Genomic DNA, 21157 nt, shown 5'->3' on the forward strand with positions numbered 1-21157 from the left:
CAAAATAGTGACAGAATGTCACAAGCACGCGCGAGGGAATCTAGCACCGAAGGTTCGCTTCGTCTTACAGCACAAAATGCCAGATCGTTCCAACTATACGAACGACAATCGAGTGCCGAACACTCGCAGCGACTTATTGCACAGTGAGAAAGACAACAATCGTTAACAACTAGAATGCGTAATATAATTTTAGCTCATACTAATATATCAGCATTCAGTTACGATCCACATATTGATTATGCTCTCAGAACAGCATCCAAATCGGAGCAATGAATAAGGTTTGTCCTAAATGTTTTGCTAAAAAATGGAATGATTAAGCGAGCGGTATATGCTGCGCGTCTGGGAAAGTTATTCTTTCTAATATTAAAGAGCCACCAGAACCAATAAAAAGCCTTTTGACTAATAATCACACGTATTCCGCGCATTTTTTTAAATAATGCACGTAGATACAATAGCCTTTTTCAGATGACTTCGTTTGGGGCGAAAGAAATTAGAGAGGGAAATTTTATGCCCACCTTTAAGGTAGAAGGGCAAGTCTATCATCTTATAGGTAGCCTCTTACCACCAGCAGGACAAAGCCCTCAATTTCTGCAAATATATTTTATTTCAGAAGCTGACCAACTATCATTGCGATAAAACATGGCCCCTATGCTAAAAATAGATTTGATTAACGAACTGCAGACCGTATTAAATAGCCACAACATGTACATACGAAGTTATAAACATAGTATCGAATTTAACAACCCTGAAAGTTTAAAATTAATCATTCACTCTGATCGCACACCTCTGGCAGAATACCAGGGCAGATATAACGCTCCTTCCATAAATGAAGTGGCCGTTCTATTGGTCGACGAAGATAAAGGACCCAGGGATATTGTACTGCATGGTAGAGACGGACAACTGAAACGAGTGTCGGAATTGGACCGCGCTTACGATCCGTTACAATATCCACTAATATTTGAATCAGGAGACGACATATATTATGTGACTATTCCTCAGCAGAATGCCTTACAAAATAAGACGGTGTCATGTATTCAATATTATGCCTATCGTTTAATGATTAGGACCAACTGTTTTAGCACACTGCATTATTACAAAGATTTGTTTAATCAGTATTGTGTGGATATGATGGCGAAGATGATTTCAGAAAGGTTAAATTTTATTTGCCGAAACCAACAAAAGCTTAGAGCAGATGACCATATTCATTTGAGGGATGCTTTGAACCAAGACGCAAGCGTAAATGCCGCTAATATAGGTCAGCATGTCATCTTACCGTCATCATTTACTGGGTCTCCGAGGTATCTCCACGAAAAGACGCAAGATGCTATGACATATATGTGCGCAATTGGAACTTTTTTCCGGTCAGCGATCTTTCGAACGGCATGACATCATCGCTCAAGTGTTTCACTTAAAAATGAAAAAAAAAAAAAACCTCATAAAAATAATCACAAAAGACGCGATTTTTGGGCCGGTCAAATGTTATATGCTTACTGTAGAGTGGCAAAAAAAAAAAAGGACTGCCGCATTGAAAACATGCAAAATATAGTGTAAAATCCACCAAAAACGACACTCTCTGCGTTTTTTGACCTGTGCAGTAATGACGGATTTGCTAAAACACTACTCTATCACGAAGTCCCTCATTACTATACATGGGCTAACAATAAATTTTCTAGAAGGAAACGTGGCCAAGACGTAGTTGGACACCCCGGCATAAAAAAAAGATGCGGCATTGGGAAGAGTGTACAGCATTCATCCTTCCCAGTCAGAATGTTTTTATCTCAGCCCAACATCGTTTAAGGACTTAAAAACAGTTGATGGAATTGTAAAAGAAACTTACAAAGCCGCTTGCCAAGATAGATGTTTGCTGGAAAATGATAACCAATGGGAAATAACTTTGAGAGAAGCTTCGATTTCTCAATCTCCGTTAAAGCTGAGAGAATTGTTTGTGGTGATATTTTTATTTTGTTTCCCCTCGGAACCTCTCAACTTATGGGACACTTTTAAAGACGATTTGTGTCAAGATATCAGACACATAGCCCAACAACAAGGTCAAGATTTTGATGTTTATAATGAAGGCTTGATACAGATCGAAAACAAACTTTAGAGAATTGAACGACAAAAATTTAAGATCCTGATAAACATTTGGTTGAATGTACGGGATCGTGTCTCACGGTTATGGTAGCTGTGGAGATAATTTAAATTGGCCGACAGATATTGAGGGTATCCCAGCCGCAGTGTATTTTAAGCAAGAATCAGCATGTGCATATCACGCCCCTGTGTGAGTCTAAACTATTTCAACTTCTTATAGTACTGAGTTATATGGTCTCGTGATTTTAGGTTAAAAAAATTGGTTGTTAGTAAAGTCGGTTTACGGACGATAGTTTAACGTGACAACGTCATAAAAAAACATTGATGAAATTATTGCATACTTTTATGAATAAAATTGAATAATTTTTATTGAATTATCACTTTTTGGTATGGATACAAAGAAGGAGTGAAATGAAATCTACAATTTAATTGATAAATTTACTTTTATTTGCACTCATTAATTCAAATATGTTTATTACTTTACCGAATAGATTATTTTAACTATAACTTTTATACATGTTTGCTATTTAACTTCAAGATCGTCTAGAATGTTTTACGCTTTTTCGCAATTACACATTTAACGACGAAGTTTGTTCGTCGTGAAATTAAAGGTAGAATTTAATAAAAATGCCCTAGCAGTTAATAAAATAAGTATTAGTAAATTTAAGAAAGAATTTCGGCTTTAATCTCCAACCCAGACACTCGTGGAGCGCTGGGGCCGAAATTAAAATTCGTCGAGAATATTTTACGTTTTTATGTCTTCCATTGCTCAAAATGATATGCAATTGTGGCCCCGGGCATGAAATTTTATTTATAATTCATTAATAATAACGCTCCTCGCGATAAACAAAGGAAAATATGTATTAACGAGTGCCTGGTTACCGCGGAAGCGGGCAGATAGCACGATTAGTTCGGTTCGCGTCCGTCACCGTAGATGACAGCACCGTAGGGGAATAATATTATTTCGTTTTTATAATACGATTTTATAACAAATACGCATCCCAAATACACCAAACGTATTTATAATGTATCACAATATTTTTTAAAACATTGTGCAAAATATCCCGGGTTTAGTTTGAATTATTATGTTTAACTGTAAAACACCATTGTTCGTACAAAAGAGGATAGATAGCGCGATTCGTTCTGTTCGCGTCCGTCACCGTAGATGACAGCACCGTAGGGGAATAATTTAATTTCTTTTTTATAATACGATTTTATAACAAATACGCATCCCAAATACACCAAACTTATTTATAATGTGTTACAATATTTTTTAAACCTTGTGCAAAAGATCCCGGGTGTGATTTGAATTATTATGTGTAACTGTAAAACACCATTATTCGTACAAAAACGTATTTGAAAATTCAATATTACTTTTAAATAACCGTACCAATTGTGCTGAAAATCGGTGGACGATCGTTAAATTACATAATAATAATAATTCAAACGACGAAAACATGATTGAAAAGTCAAATCGATGGTTGTTTCAATCGAGTGGAAGAGAGATGCGGCGCAAGCGTACAATGAGCGTAACGGGACACATAGTAGTGGGACAATGTGCGTTACGGGACACTTTTTCGTGCGTGCAACCGGCGTTCATCGATTTATTAGACGTTTTCACGTCAAAAATTAATCTTACACAGGAGTTCTGGAGATTCTGAAGTCGTTTTGCTAATTTATCAGTCAAATCAGGAAACAAAACATCGCAGTAATCAAAGTGCGACATAATTAAGAATTGAATAAGGATGGTTTTAATGCTGGGAGGGGGGGGGGGGGGAGAAAAAATTTATAAGCATCATAAGCAATGCACGGAGATCTCGATTTTCTTGCTAATTTGCATTACCTGATCCTTCCAGGTTAAAGTTGAATTTATCATAACTCCCAGGTTTCTCACAACCTTAGAGAACTGAATATGTATTCCTCCAAGCGTCAAGTTATTACGTTTAAAGAAGTTACTTTGGATATCATGAGAGCAGAGTCGATTATTATGGCCTGTGTTTTGTCAATATTCAACATGAGTTTATTGGCACTTACCCATCTCAAAAATAGAAGCAATATCATAATATACAAAACTAATCGACTGATTAATATCAGTTGCTTTGGTATGAAGATAAATCTGAACATCTAAACATCATCTGTGTACATGTGATATTGGCAAGTAATGAGGCATTTAGGTAAGTCATTAATAAAAATTGCAAATAAAAGTGGACCAAGAATCGAACCCTGAGGAACTCCGCTTTTACAAGGAGCCAGCAGGACAATTCACTATCAAGGACGACACATCGGCAACGAACGTTAAGATGGGATTCGAACCAAGCCAAACTCTATGAGAGAAGTTGTAGAGAACTGAAATTTTACTTAGTAATAGGGCATGGTCTGCCGAATCAAAAGCTTTACTGAGGTCAAGCAGCGTTAAAATCGTTAGTACCCGCTTATCAATAACACGACGTATATTATCCATAGCATTAATTAGGGCAGTAGTGGTACTGTGACCAGGTCTGAAACCTGACTGGAAAGTATCTAAAAGATTTCCTTTTCATAGGTATGTGCAGTTTGCTGATGCACCAGGTGTTCAAGAGCTTTGGAAACAGCAGGTAGGATGCTTATAGGGTGGAAGTCTTAGGATTCTTCTGGAGATTTAATTTTTGGAATTGGTTTTATAAACGAGTACTTACATATAGTCGGATATTGACCTGTAGTAAGTGTTGCATTAAAAATGTGCTCCATAACAGATACAACAAATGGTGACATTATATCCAGCATTTTAATGGATATTTTGTCATTACAAACCGCATCACTTTTAATGCGACGCAGGGCCTTCGCAACATCTAAGCACGACATAACTGCACGTTTTCTGTGTGATGCACAAGGTTTGCAGCAGAAAACTTTTGATATGTTACAAAAAAATGTTGATTCTACCACTGTTGAAAAAGACAGCTTTTATATATATATATTTTTTCTTACATTAAAAACCTTAGTTTCCTAAGACCGAAATTTGCCCCAACCCGAGCAACTTTAGGTTCCCGCAGTACAATACACACTACGTTGCTCGGAACCTTTCACTGGTCAGATCAATTGAGTCAGAGCAATATACCATTTTAATGCTTAAGAATCATGCAACAATCTTTTCTAACGTCTTTTAAGTCGGTCCATTCAGGTTTATGTTATCTGTATTTTCATTCATTTGATAATTATATTTCATAATATGAAACATTTTTCAATTATATCACGTTGAATAATATATTTAGATAAATTTTGTTTGGTTCACTACAGTAATAACGTTTACGGAATGCAATATTGTGGAGCACTCAAGAAGCTATTATTCAAAGTTTCACTTTACGTTTTTGGTGTAAAGCACAAGGTTTGCGGAGGTTAATTTAACATGTAACTAGAAAAAGATGATATTACAACGGTACCAAATCTCAGTTTGGGGTGAATATTTCATAGGTTACAAAACCTCGATTTCATGGGAGCGAAAGTCACCCCAGCCTTTGCAGCTGTAGCACTGTCGCAATACGTAGGTACTCAACACTGCTACACTCGGATCGTTCTAGCGATTTAATCAATTACTCAAGCCTCTTCAGATATATGTCACATTTTAGCTTACGAAATATGCACGAACATTTTTCAAGGTAATTATTACATCGGACCCTTTATTTTAATGTGATTCATATTTTTATGTCATTGACTGAGATAAAGAAAAAAACACTTTTTTTATTACTTTATCGATTTCTATCATACCTTTTATACTAATATTTGGCACATGTTTTAGTATAAATGTGTGAAATAGTGCTTCTAGATTATTTTGATGCATTTATGGAGAGGCTATGTTAAAAACTGCGTAAATAAGAAACATTTTAATGGACTGTTGTGAGTCGCTGTCATCTAGGACGTAACTGCACGTTTTCGGTGATACTCTAAATGACTACAGCGGTAAACATTCGGTATATATTTAGCATAGTTGACTCTACCACTGTGCAAAAATTCATCTTTGGGCAAAGTTTTCACAAACTTTTGTTTCTAGGGATATAGCTTTCCTGTAGCCTAGTCTAACTAGCAGTTAACTAGCCCCGGGGGAAGGTCAGTGGTGGCCCTGAGTGAATAGGCGACCGTCGCACGAACAATGAGTGACGCGACTACAATGACGGACTGCCAGGCCCCTTCAGGGCTGAGCACGAGCAAGCAGCCGGTTACCACGGTCGGGAGGTCTCTACGACCGACAGCCCCCCTCCCTCCCTAGTGACGAGGGGCACCAGTACCCACGGGGATTTCATGCGCTCAAAGAAGCACACGTGCCAAAACCGCGGCCGTCACGGCTCCATCGCCGAGTATCACCGTGCGGTCAAGGCGCCCAACACTCGGGCCCCCTTCAGAGGGATTCGTGCTGCACAAACCCCGACCGACTTCCTCCAGGAGGAATTCACAGCCCTACGACTGTCTGTCTATAAATTGTGGTTTCTGGCAAACCGCGGGACCAGGCAGAAGAGCGAGGGCGCCTCAGGCCTGCGATCCTGAGCGCATCCGCACCCTACGCGAGCTCGCAGGCGGCTCATAAGAGTGGACGACTACAGGCGTCCGGTGCCACACGCAGTGCAGCAAGTGCCAGCGCTTCGGCCACTCACAACAGAATGGACTCGAGCTAGTTATTATTTCAACCATGACAATACAAACAATTTAAACATAATTTCCAACATGGCCTGCATTCCCTTTCTCTCGTGTTTGCTGGTGACTCGTTGGCCACTACTCTGGTAACAAAATAAACTCAGTTCAGGCACGAGTAGGCAAAAACCATACACTGCTCCCAGTCCACGACAAATCTCTCTCATAACTTGGCCATAAGATAAACACAACAGGTCTTAAAGAGCAATCATCCTTGATGAGCTATTAATTAAACCTAATGTGTAGCTAGTATTAAAATACATAAACCACATGAAAATTACATTTATAACTAATATATTATTATGACAGGCTGCCCTCTGAACACTAACAGTCCTAATAATACAGGCAGCCTCAGTCCTTTTTAAGTTCGCTAGTTCACGAAGAGACCAGTCAGTCGACGCCAATATAGGTACTCGGGCGGGCAATGGGTATTTTGCACGTCTCAGTACTACTGCCTCTCGGTTCGCGGCTCAGCGATATGGCCGCATCTCCAGGCGATTGTTCATCTCGTCCAGGAATGCCTGAGCTTGTGCCTGGTCCTCTCTCCTCATCTGGGTCCTGGGCGCAACCCCAGGATCAGCCACAACCAGCGGCCTGGACTGCGACTCGCTCGCGGCTCTGCTACTCGCTGGTGACCCGGGTACCAATTCCAAACCTCTCCCTGGACTCCGGGTGTAGGGTACCCACTGCTGATCAGCAAACGACGCTTTAAGTTGTGGTACTCGCCTTGGTCCTCAGGCGAGTAGGGACTCACTAGGCAGGTGGATAGTTGGCAGACCTGGTTCCAATCTCCAATACTCGCTCAGTCTTCTCAGTCGCTATAACACGGCCGTTAGGTGTCACATGACAAGCCTCACGTAGCCAGACCCACCGACGCTCGTGCAATGTAACTTAGCCTCACACTAGAAACTGAGTGAATCACTCCGACGGCAAGTAACTGTCCATGGTAATGATGTGACCGTAGTTCACATCTTACAGGTCTGAAAGAAGACGTAACTTTATAAAAAAAAATATTTAATAGCACAATAATAGGTTAAATTCACTGTTTATTTTACAGTTTATTTTCAGTGGTTGTGCACAATAGTTTACTCTCAAAACCACTCGCTTAAAAAGAGACTTATTATGAAAGCAATTATTTATTTAGAATCATTAACTTGCATTAATGACTTCGGTTGTTTCCTAAAAATAGTTACATATAAGTCCAACACTATAATGATTTTCAATATTACACTTTGTGTCTTACAAATGTCGTTGCTTATAATGTGACGAAATATACTAAAGAACAGCTGTAGTTATTTATTCAGAATATCTCACGGCCCAGATTAAAAATGTGGATGGTACAAATTGTAAAGAAAACATTGGGCTAATGCTGGAATAAGAAGTTATGTGTGGCCAATCCTTAGTTTGATCCCTGTGAATTAAAATGTATAATACAAATCTGGCTGCAGTGGTCCATGTTTAGTTAGCGTTTTTTTAAGTACTTATTTTTCAAACTTAAATAGTTTCTGGTTAATTGCTGAGTAGAACCTTCAATATTGTATACTTATTGTAAAACATTTCTTTCTCGATTGAGAATGAAGAAAAAAATTATTTTATTCAAGCCCATTTCGCGCAGGCTACTTCAGTCATTTGGCGCACTTTTTTGTTGGTAAAAGTATATACAAAAGATCTCACGGCCTAGCTAATATTTGTGGATGGTATAAATTGTAAAGAATACCTTTAGCTAACATTGGAATCATGTGTTATGTTCGGACAATCCTTAGTTTGATCCCTATGAATTAACATTTATCATAAATATTTGGCTGTCGTGGTCCATGTTTAGCTAGTGTTTATTTAAGAACTTATTTTTCAAACATAAATATTTTCTGGTTTATTGCTGAGTAGAACCTTCACTTTCATATGCTTATTTGAAATTTTTTTTTTAGATTGAAAATGAAGGAAAAAAATATTTAATTCGAGCACATTTCGCGCAGGCTACTTCTACATTCGGCGCACTTTTTTGTTGGTAAAAGTATATACAGAAGATCTCACGGCCCAGCTTAAAATTGTGGATGGTAAAAATTGTAAAGGATACCTTTAGCTAACATTGGAATTATGTGTTATGTTCGGACAATCCTTAGTTTGATCCCTATGAATTAAAATTTATAATAAAAATCTCGCTGCAGTGGTCCATGTTCAAAAAGTGTTTTTTTTTTTTTAAGTAGTTATTCTTAAAACTAAAATATTATCTTGTTTATTGTTGAGTAGAACTTTCAAATTGGTAAACGTATTGTAAAACATTTCTTTCTCGGTTGAAAATGAAGAAAAAAAATATTTTTTTCGAACACATTTCGCGCAGGCTACTTCAGTCATTCGGCGCACTTTTTTGTTGGTAAAAGTATATACAGAAGATCTCACGGCCCAGCTTAAAATTGTGGATGGTACAAATTGTAAAGGATACCTTTAGCTAACATTGGAATCATGTGTTATGTTCGGACAATCCTTAGTTTGATCCCTATGAATTAAAATTTATAATAAAAATCTCGCTGCAGTGGTCCATGTTCAAAAAGTGTTTTTTTTAAGTAGTTATTCTTAAAACAAAAAAAAATATTATCTTGTTTATTGTTGAGTAGAACTTTCAAATTGGTAAACGTATTGTAAAACATTTCTTTCTCGGTTGAGAATGAAGAAAAAAAAATTTTTTTTGGAACACATTTCGCGCAGGCTACTTCAATCATTCGGCGCACTTTTTTGTTGGTAAAAGTATATACAGAATATCTCACGGCCCAGCTTAAAATTGTGGATGGTACAAATTGTAAAGGATACATTTAGCTAACATTGGAATCATGTGTTATGTTCGGACAATCCTTAGTTTGATCCCTATGAATTAAAATTTATCATAAATATTTGGCTGTCGTGGTCCATGTTTAGCTAGTGTTTTTTTAAGAACTTATTTTTCAAACATAAATATTTTCTGGTTTATTGCTGAGTAGAACCTTCACTTTCGTATGCTTATTTGAAATTTTTTTTTAGATTGAAAATGAAGGAAAAAAATATTTAATTCGAGCATTTTTCGCGCAGGCTACTTCTACATTCGGCGCACTTTTTTGTTGGTAAAAGTATATACAGAAGATCTCACGGCCCAGCTTAAAATTGTGGATGGTACAAATTATAAAGGATACCTTTAGCTAACATTGGAATTATGTGTTATGTTCGGACAATCCTTAGTTTGATCCCTATGAATTAAAATTTATAATAAAAATCTCGCTGCAGTGGTCCATGTTCAAAAAGTGTTTTTTTTAAAGTAGTTATTCTTAAAACTAAAATATTATCTTGTTTATTGTTGAGTAGAACTTTCAAATTGGTAAACGTATTGTAAAACATTTCTTTCTTGGTTGAGAATGAAGAAAAAAAAAAATATTTTTTTGGAACACATTTCGCGCAGGCTACTTCAGTCATTCGGCGCACTTTTTTGTTGGTAAAAGTATATACAGAAGATCTCACGGCCCAGCTTAAAATTGTGGATGGTACAAATTGTAAAGGATACCTTTAGCTTACATTGGAATATTGTGTTATGTTCGGACAATCCTTAGTTTGATCCCTATGAATTAAAATTTATCATAAAAATTTGGAATGCAATGGTCGATGTTTAGCTAGAGTTTTTTTAAGTACTTATTTTTCGAACTTAAATATTTTCTGGTTTATTGCTGAGTAGAACCTTCACTTTCGTATGCTTAATTGAAATATTTTTTTTCTTTTAGATTGAGAATGAAGGAAAAAAATCTTTAATTCGAGCACATTTCGCGCAGTCTACTTCAGTCATTCGGCGCACTTTTTTGTTGGTTAAAGTATATACAGAAGATCTCACGGCCCAGCTTAAAATTGTGGATAGTACAACTTGTAAAGGATACCTTTAGCTAACATTGGAATCATGTGTTATGTTCAGACAATCCTTAGTTTGATCCCTATGAATTAAAATTTATAATAAAAATCTCGCTGCAGTGGTCCATGTTCAAAAACTGTTTTTTTTTTAAGTAGTTATTCTTAAAACTAAAATATTATCTTGTTTATTGTTGAGTAGAACTTTCAAATTGGTAAACGTATTGTAAAACATTTCTTTCTCGGTTGAGAATGAAGAAAAAAAAATATTGTTTTGGAACACATTTCGCGCAGGCTACTTCAGTCATTCGGCGCACTTTTTTGTTGGTAAAAGTATATACAGAATATCTCACGGCCCAGCTTAAAATTGTGGATGGTACAAATTGTAAAGGATACATTTAGCTAACATTGGAATCATGTGTTATGTTCGGACAATCCTTAGTTTGATCCCTATGAATTAAAATTTATCATAAATATTTGGCTGTCGTGGTCCATGTTTAGCTAGTGTTTTTTTAAGAACTTATTTTTCAAACATAAATATTTTCTGGTTTATTGCTGAGTAGAACCTTCACTTTCGTATGCTTATTTGAAATTTTTTTTTTAGATTGAAAATGAAGGAAAAAAATATTTAATTCGTGCACATTTCGTGCAGGCTACTTCTACATTCGGCGCACTTTTTTGTTGGTAAAAGTATATACAGAATATCTCACGGCCCAGCTTAAAATTGTGGATGGTACAAATTGTAAAGGATACCTTTAGCTAACATTGGAATCATGTGTTATGTTCGGACAATCCTTAGTTTGATCCCTATGAATTAAAATTTTAATAAAAAACTCGCTGCAATGGTCCATGTTCAATAAGTGTTTTTTTTAAGTACTTATTTTTAAAACTAAAATATTATCTTGTTTATTGTTGTGTAGAACTTTTAAATTTTTATACGTATTGTAAAACATTTCTTTCTCGGTTGAGAATGAAGAAAAAAATTATTTTATTCAAACACTATTCGCGCAGGCTACTTCAGTCATTCGGCACACTTTTTTGTTGGTAAAAGTATATACAGAATATCTCACGGCCCAGCTTAAAATTGTGGATTGTACAAATTGTAAAGGATACATTTAGCTTACATTGGAATCATGTGTTATGTTCGGACAATCCTTAGTTTGATCCCTATGAATTAAAATTTATAATAAAAATTTGGAATGCAATGGTCCATGTTTAGCTAGAGTTTTTTAAGTACTTATTTTTCAAACTTAAATATTTTCTGGTTTATTGCTGGGTAGAACCTTCACTTTCATATGCTTATTTGAAACTTTTTTTTTTTAGATTGAGAATTAAGGAAAAAAATCTTTAATTCGAGCACATTTCGCGCAGGTTAGTTCAGTCATTCGGCGCACTTTTTTTTGGTAAAAGTATATACAGAAGATCTCACGGCCCAGCTTAAAATTGTGGATGGTACAAATTGTAAAGGATACCTTTAGCTAACATTGGAATCATGTGTTATGTTCGGATAATCCTTAGGTAATTTTATTCCCATGAATTAATATATTTATAAGATTTTATTTGCAAGATTTTTTATTTAGGTTGACCATTATCTCTTAATTATTTTAATAAAAAATGGTTGCGTGTTTTAGTAATAATACTACGTGTTTATTAAATGATTTGCCATTGTTTTTTTATTTTTTTTTATCATTTTGCTGTGATGTTTTTGGTTGCGGTAGTATTTTTCTCTGCCCATCACCCTGCGCCATCTTGTTTCCGGTGTTGGTGTTGGTATATACAATATAGAACTTTACCGAGCTCGTTTCCGCAGCAATGTTTGGAAATTCAGACTTGCCAACTGCCTTTCCAAAATATATCTAACGTAAAACGAGCATCGCTTAACACGCACAAGAACGCCGATTTAAAGCAATTTGGTTATGTTGCTTTTAAACTTATTTTAATATAGTTGCAATAATCCACTGTGAATTTGGGTAAAATTTTATTCAAAAATTATTTCATTTTAATTCTTTAAAGTTTAATGTGTAGAGATGTTCACGTTCACGTCACCAAAGATTTTGTTCATGGCCGTATGGTTTACCATGGCAGGTAGCACAAAAAAAAATTAGATTGTTTACAATGGCAAATGTAGCTGCCATGATCAAATAGTTAACGTTTACATTATTTGCCGTTTACATTTACATAATTTTCTTTAAACATTTATGGTTTTGTCTAATTATTTTTGAAGGTTTGCTATTAAATGCAGTGCTGCTGCAACGTAATTTCCTAAAAATGCTTTCGCTTAAAGTGGGAAAGTAGATACTGCATTTGTACAGTAGGGAAAATGGCGGTGCAAGTAAATAAATACGTTAATCACCGTAATTCGTAAATCAGTTCCGTAAAAAAAGATTGTATTATGTAGTTTTAAAAATTATATTTGCATGCATTTTAATATTTTCTTACGTTGCGTAGATTATGTATTTTGCAAACTTAAAAACAATGCAGGAATCGGTCATGGTCGATTCCAAAACCATTGTATTCTGAATCCCACGATTCCAGTGGAATCGGTGGAACCGACCGATTCCGGAATCGGAATCGACCCATCACTAATTGAAAGTAATAAAAATAAAAACATTTTACTTCATTCAATTTACACTTGCAAAAAAAACATACACACAATAAACCTACATGGAAATTAAAGTCTTTTTCAATATCCTGAAGTCTGAAATATGTTTACTCATGTCATTAAATGTAGAGCTGTATTGAAGAAGCCGATTTTGCCAATATTTAGTTGAATTGGCATTTCTGCCGACTTCCGATACAGTACGCTCGTTAATTTTCGGCCGATATTATTGAAAAACGAAAGAGACTGCCATAACCTAAAAATCCACGAGTACCATTTTCACTTTTCGTAGTAGTACTGCATTCTTTCAGATCGCATTATTTCTTAGCAACATGTGCGAACCGTACATATCAAAGTTTAACATCCTTTTTTTTTAACAATGTTCTTTAATTTAATATGTCATAAATAAATAATACTTTACTATCACGGTAAATATACATCTCAGTTGTTACGATAACTATAGTGCAAATATGGTAGCTATCATGCTTCTGTAGTAATTATGGTATTCTACAAAGAATCTTTTGTCCTTTTCATGGTAATTATCTTAAAATAACTATTGGGTTTGTACTGTAGTTATGGTACTCATCCGTATTTCTTCGTATGTTGTTGTTCATTTGTCTTTTCTTCATATTTACGTGTGCCATTATTTGAGACAAGAAGTTTCAGAAAAAATTTAACGGACATTATATCACACATTTAATGGCGTAAATGACGAGACCTCGGGCAATTTAAACGCTTTATACGGAAAAACCTACCATGCGGGACCTCGTAAGCGAGTTTTACTGTATTTTTTCCCCGTAAATAGTAAAAACCGAATCCTTTGACGAATCCTATATCAGACCCGCCGAACCTTCGAATCCCTAGGATTCGGCGGATTCGGCGGATATTGGATTCGGTCGCCCCATCCCTAGTTTATTTTTCATGCCCCGCATTACTTAAAAGAATTCTACGTTAAATTTTGTGTCCGAGATTCGTATTATAACTTTATTTACAACATGAGAAAACATGAATTTGATCGTTACCGAGGTTAGATGTCTACACAACACTGGCGAGTATTATGTCATTAGCAAAATTACATGTAACGAGAAATACAGCTACCATTTACATGAATGTGCTGATTATTATGACAGAAAGCTAACACATTTTTAGAGATAAAATATTCTTGATTTGATGAACATTATCCACCTATTTATATTTAATGTGTGAATGGAAACTTCAGTGAGGTTTTAAAGAACAGTACGCAAATTAGCAAAATTCTGCTGGAAAATAAAATTTTGTGGCTTCCAACACCATTACTGTTTATACTCAAGTTCTGTTATTTTTTTGTGACTTTCATGTTATGTAAATACCCTGAAATAATACACTTGTCACACGGTACTGCACCGAAATAGCTCTCCTGAACACACCAGACTGATGTTGGACTCCAAGCTCTTCTGGATGTACATCCAGTCAAACTCGGCCCCGCGGGCTCCGACCCACAGCAGGAGGCACCTCGTGAGCAGGATTTCAGCGCCGGCCCAACCGACCCCAGCAGTCAACACCTTGGCGTGCCCCTTCCCCGGGATGCTCATGAGGACGAGGTACATGCCCACGAGGTCGGCGAGATCTACCGTGGACTTCATGAACTCCTGCGCCATCAACCGTAACATTCACGCTCTTACACAGTGCTACGGGAAACGTTTATAGTCATCCGAGGCACTTTTCCAACTCTGAATGAACACATAAAAGACCCGGCCACAATGAGCATTAGTTATAGCGATAAGCACGTTCACAACACTAAACTAGCACAGCAGCCTGGCTACAATACAGGAATTTTAAATTAAAAGCAGAAATAAATTATTTTTCCTTCGGAAACTGAGATGTGATGTTTACAGCTAACGCCATCGTGCAAACATAATAAACAAAAAAATAATAATTATTAAACACAATATAATCAACAAACACATTTTATAAAACAGGCTTTTAGATAAAGTTCTCAAATGACAACGTAATAGGATGTTCAGAGCTTATGATGGCCTATAACATATCATGGTTTTAGCAATAACATAGGTTGTAGTATTACACAAGATTTAAACCTAGAGCGAACCGGCTTGTGAAAATACTTATTAAAATGTATCATTGTAGGTTGTCAGATTGAATTACATGGAGTTTAACTGTTATGTATAATACTGGCATGTGCTTGTGAAAAGCTTATGTTGATTATGGCTGGACCTTAATGGACCAGAAGTTTCTAAGGAATGTTTATCTTCAAGAACTTTGACCAATAATAAACTAAATACACAATCAACATCAATACTTACACCAAACAAGTCCATTCCAATCTTGCTGTTTGTTTCATTTTCTGGGAAAAAAGTGGCAAGAACCATCATTTTACAAAGTTGGGTAAAAACATAAATGCCCCCCGCTTGCACACATTTCCAAAATGCTCCATACTCTGACCTGCAACAATAATAGTCACATATTTAATTAAATTAACTGATTTAAAATCAAGTTAGTCTATTGAAATGTTACAATTTAAGGACCGAATATTGCATTTTTTAGAGGACGCAATTTTATTTTTGGGACATGTTTGGGGGGTCAATAGAAGCTTAACCTCAAGTTTGTGGGGTCGCCACCCTTGACTCCCCGGCCGCCATCTTGGAAAAAGGGGTGCAAAAACCTTTTTCGCGATATCTCGGAAACTATGCGTCCTACAAAAAATTTGTAAACATATAATGTGTAGCAAATTGCTTTGCCTACAAAAGTGTTTATATAACTTTTTGCCCTAAATTTAAAATTAAAGAAGTTATAAGCAAAAAAGTAAGAACATTTCTATAAAAAATTTCTTTTTTGCTCTATAATGTTTTTTTCATACATTTTACAAAAAAATTACCTTAGACAAAGCTTGTAGATCGTCTTTTGAGAAAAAATTTTCTCTATAATTTTTTTTTAATTTCATTTATTTAAAACGCTGTTACAGCGCTCTAAAGTTGATCAGGTTCGTCAATGCTCATGGGAATACGGTCAAAACGAAATGTTTAACTTAGTTTGATAATCTTTTTTTTTATTGTAAATACATTTTTTAAATTTTTTTTGTTAAATCTGTACAACTTTCCGAAAAAAGCAATTCCGAAAAAACACTTTTTTTGATTTTCTTCCGACAACGATATCTCTCGAACGAATCAACCAACTTCGACCGGATTAGCGGCAATTGACGTTTTTTAAAGTTAAGAGTTGATTAGTTTTTTGAGTCAATCGGAAGAGTTGTTTAAAAGTTATTCCAAAAAATCAGTTTTTTCGAATTCTTTTAACGACGATAACTCACAAACGAATTAACCGATTTTGACCCGGTTTGCAGCGATCGACGTAGTTTTTTAAGCTTTAGAGCTGATTAGTTAAGCAGTTAAAAAGTTATTCCAAAAAAACAGTGTTTCAACTTTTTTATTTTTGAGATTTCTCAAAATCTACTGGTCCGAATCTGTTCAACTTTTTAGGAAATCCAAATTTAGTAGAATTCTTTGGAACCCCACTTGGTTCATTCCAATTTGTCAAGTCGTTCAAAAGTTATAAGAGGGTTACATACAGGGAAACGAGGGAAAACATTCAGGGAAGCTTCCTAGGGCCTCAAAACGTCGAGATCTGATAACAACTCGATTTCCGAAAAACTGGGTAAACCCAATAACTTTCCGATTTTTGAAAATTTTCAACTTTCTTAGCGGAAAGTTAAAAAAACGTGCCTACAGACTCTGTCTCATAGGTGGCGGGGAAAAGAGTTAGCAATGAATAAGTAAAGTTGTGGGTAGGGATTTAACAAAAATTTATAAGAATATATTTATAATAAAAAAAAAGATCATCAAACTAAGTTAAACATTTCGTTTTGACCGTATTCTCATGAGCATTGACGAACCCGATCAACTTTGGAGCGTTGTAACAGCGTTTTAAATGAATGAAATTTAAAAAAAATTATAGAGAAAAATTTTCCTCGAAAGACGATCTACAAGATTGGTATTTTTTTGTAAAATGTATGAAAAAACATTATAGAGTAAAAAAGAAATTTTTTATAGAAATGTTCTTACTTTTTTGCTTATAACTTCTTTAATTTTAAATTTAGGGCACACAGTTATATAAACATATTTGTAGCCAAAGCAATTTGCTACAAATTATGTGTTTACAAATTTTTTGTAGGACGCATAGTCTCCGAGATATCGCGAAAAAGGTGTTTGCACCCCTTTTTCCAAGATGGGGGCCGGGGGACAAGGGTGGGCAACCCCACAAACTTGAGGTTAAGCTTCTATTGACCCCCCATACATGTCCCAAAAATAAAATTGCGTCCTCTAAAAATGCAAAGCTCATGTAACATTTCAATGGACTAAGTATTACTTACATAATTCAATACACATAATTAAATATAACACTTTTACTATTAAGTAATCTACTGGTGGAGAAATGACTCTCAGTAATTTTTCTACAAGAACTCAGACCAAATTGAAATGCAGTGAGATAGACAATCCAGGCTGGACTGAAATAAAAATGGTTTAAAGTATCTGTAAGCTCAAAATACAGTTTAACAGAATTTAAGTTATTGAATTTGCTTGTATATATAAATTAAAACTGTCAGAAAATATGATTACATCTCTACAAAAATTGCAACCAGATTAAAGGAGATATCTAAATTTCGAGAAGTGTATAACGAACATCAAAGTTGTTGGCAAAAGACCAAGAGGAAGAATACTGAGCAGGAAGTTGGAGACAAGAAAATGCCAACTGTAGGTCTTAAGAAAAGCTGAACATCATCAAAGATGTCTCTTACTCAGTCGATAATGAAGCGTGAAGTAAAATAGGGTCACAATACTCAGTAATAAGTTACCAGGCATGATGAGCAAATCAAATTCTATTTCTGATTGTTAACACATTTCATAATTACAATAATGAACTGACCTGCTCTTGGTTTAGACCTATGCCTTTTGAAGAAACGATTGCAAAAAATATTTCTTTCAACATTTATGAAAATCAAAAATATTTATTACTTGGAAAGCTGTGATTGCTACCAAAAAATTGGTTGTCTGTTAAGTCGGTTTACGGACGATAGTTTAACGTGACAACGTCCAAACAAAACATTGATGAAATGATTGCATACTTATATGAATAAAATTGAATCATTATTATTGAATTATCACTATTTTGTATTGATACAAAGGAGTGAAATGAAATCTACAATTGAATTGATAAATTTACTTTTATTTGCACTCATTAATTCAAATATGTTTATTACTTTAAGAAGAGATTATTTTAACTATAACTTTTATACATGTTTGCTATTTAACTTCTTCCAATCTGTGTTATTCTGTTAAGGATAGGACGATGATAGGAAAAGTAGGAAACAAATGGGAGTGTTTCAAGTTTAATGTGCCTCGAAAAAGTCAAATCGACGGTTGTTCCAATTAAGTGGAAGAGAGATAGATGCGGCGCAAGCGTACAATGAGTGAAAAGGGACAATGTGCGTAACGGGACACTTTTTCGTGCATGCAGCCAGCGTTCATCGATTTATTAGACGTCACATCAAAAAGACTGTGAGATCGTAAGTGCCCTTTCACCCTGACTCATTAAAATTAATTAGGACTATCGGAGACCACACACTAATATAAAGAGGGGCAAAAAGAATGTTCTCTATGCAAATTGGTGCAAGCATGTAACAAAATTTTATGAAATGGCAGAGAAAAAATACTGAAGGCTGAATTAACTACAGCTAAGAGTCCTGAAAGGCTAGGGACTAATAAGCAGTCATAGTCATGAGTATTTGGAAATGTAGTAACCTATGTTTTCACACTGAGAGCGCATCCCGAGAGCACAATGGTGAATGGAATCGTTTAGTTTGGAGTTCGGCAGTGTGTGCCAGAGGAAGTGAGTGTGAACATTGATTTAAATTGATACATGGGCTTAGGCTGCTTTATTCAAGCAATTATAAAACTATAGGAAGGTTATTTTCCAGTTCCTCACAATATAAATGAATCTGTATAACGGTATTGCTATATTTCAAGTAGATTACTGGTATTTTATCGTTTGACCACATATTTGGTAAGGTTAACATTAAAAACATATAAAAACGTTTTAACTTTTATTTATGTTTGGTAGATTTAAAATACTGCGAAATAGTGTAGGTGTTTCGTTACGTAAACTTTGTTTAAAATAATTAAGACGTTTTGCGGGACCATCAAGAAACAAGAGAGAAACAATACCATTTTCATTATTTTATATTTTTCCACGGTAAAGTCGCACTGCAAATTTACCGACATGTTTACTTACAGCCCTGAGTATTTGTACGTCAGATGATATGGGACATAAACCAACGCCAAACAATTTCCAAAATGAAATAATGTCATTTTTGGCAAATAAATATAACAAAATAAAACTTAAAACTTCGTTCAATTCATCCACACAGCACATGGACTACATCAGAATTTGCGATTACACACACACTGGGAACTAGGTTTGTTTTACTCGCAGTCTCTTTTACTCCATAAGAGTTGTAAAGGTGGGTCGACAATTGTAAAAACAAATTATGAATTAAGAATAATTTTTGTAATTAACATATGACTCTATGTTTATTAGTAGAATGGTTTATGATTGTCATGTAAGAATTTTGATTGATCTTTTTGGAACCATATGATGACTGAAGAATTAGATATGTATATTTTTTTATAGTTTTCTTTAATAATTAAGGGAAGTGCCAATCATATTATATCAATAGAATGTGTTTGTGCGAAATAATGTTATTTTGGAAAGCAGGTTATAATGTAATTTGACAGGAGTGAGAAATACGGAACTACTAGCATCATGTTAATAAATGATAAAATACTTAGAAAACATTGCATAAAAACAAAAAAAATATTTGGAAAAAATAAGATTTCGGTAATCGATTATTCAGATGTGTTTCTGATTAATTTTTTCTATTATACGAGTAAGTATATTAATATGTTTTTACATTTCGTGAATAGGTTTGTTTGACTCGAGATCTCTTTTTGACCTGTCAAATCTCGGAGCGCCCTTTTCCGGAAGCAGTTTGGAGGATGGTCGTTTTACTCGCGAGGGCAAGTTGCTCTCAGGTCACTCAGGTCATGCTCTCGATGCTCCTCCTCTCGAGGAAGAGTTGCGAGGGCAAGTCGTCTGCTGGTGTTTTGGCGCGACTTTGTCGATGGAGTCAATGTGTTATCAAGCTACATTTACTGATAACGGTAATATTTTAATAGATGAAGACATTGAAGAGGAAAAACCATTTCAATATAACTTATTTGGCATTCTTTATTTAACAATCACAAGATTTTCAATCCACAGGCGGTTTAAAGTCAAAAAGCAATATTTATATTTTTTACCTTCATCAAGCTCCCTCATAATTTGTTGCCGTCGCCCAGATTCTCTTGTTCGAGATCCGGCAGAGTTCCTAGCGGGAAGGCTGGTTTTTTACGTGAAACGTGTCCAGGAGGGCGCCAGGCTAACTCGGTGGTTAACCACGAGGTGGGTCATTGGGTACGAATGCCCCTGCGTGGCCCACTAGGAATGGCGGCGGTGGTCGTGGTGTTAGGGATCCCTGACTACTGATACACTACTGGCCCTACACAGCATAGCACACTGATCCCTAACTGGGTTGGGGAAATTCACAAATAATATACACAAGTCCGATTTGCAATGTTGTATACACGTCGTGCACAGAATGTGCGGAGTGGACGTTTAATTGAGTTGGCAGTTACAGTTACACTATTTTTCCCTACACAAATTACACAATGTTTACACTGGGCACTCTGATGCGCCGTCACTAATATTAAGCCCTTACGCCAGTCGAGGTTGAGTGGGAGAGTTTGATTGGAGTCGGCCAATCCCGTAATTGTGAACGGTGATGCTCGGGCCCACTTGCGTGGACCGCGGCTCGCTATGAAATTAGTTAAAAGTGTTTAACTCGATGTGGCCGGTGCCTGTGCA

General features: G+C 35.8%; 1 protein-coding gene across 1 annotated transcript in view; it reads right to left on the minus strand.

Moving 5' to 3' along the window:
• The window catches only part of LOC134530969 (BOS complex subunit TMEM147), a 38318-nt gene extending 18636 nt beyond the window's left edge, over nt 1-19682 (minus strand). Inside the window, exons 1-3 of the mRNA XM_063366360.1 lie at nt 19487-19682; nt 15505-15643; nt 14611-14832 (exon numbers count right to left, since the gene is read on the minus strand). Coding sequence (XP_063222430.1) covers nt 14611-14832; nt 15505-15643; nt 19487-19563 — 438 coding nt within the window. The 5' untranslated portion in view covers nt 19564-19682. The remainder of the gene's footprint in view (nt 1-14610; nt 14833-15504; nt 15644-19486) is intronic.
• Nucleotides 19683-21157: the final 1475 nt, after the last annotated feature.

Source organism: Bacillus rossius, chromosome 3 (assembly GCF_032445375.1).
Source record: "Bacillus rossius redtenbacheri isolate Brsri chromosome 3, Brsri_v3, whole genome shotgun sequence".
Taxonomy (NCBI): domain Eukaryota; kingdom Metazoa; phylum Arthropoda; class Insecta; order Phasmatodea; family Bacillidae; genus Bacillus; species Bacillus rossius.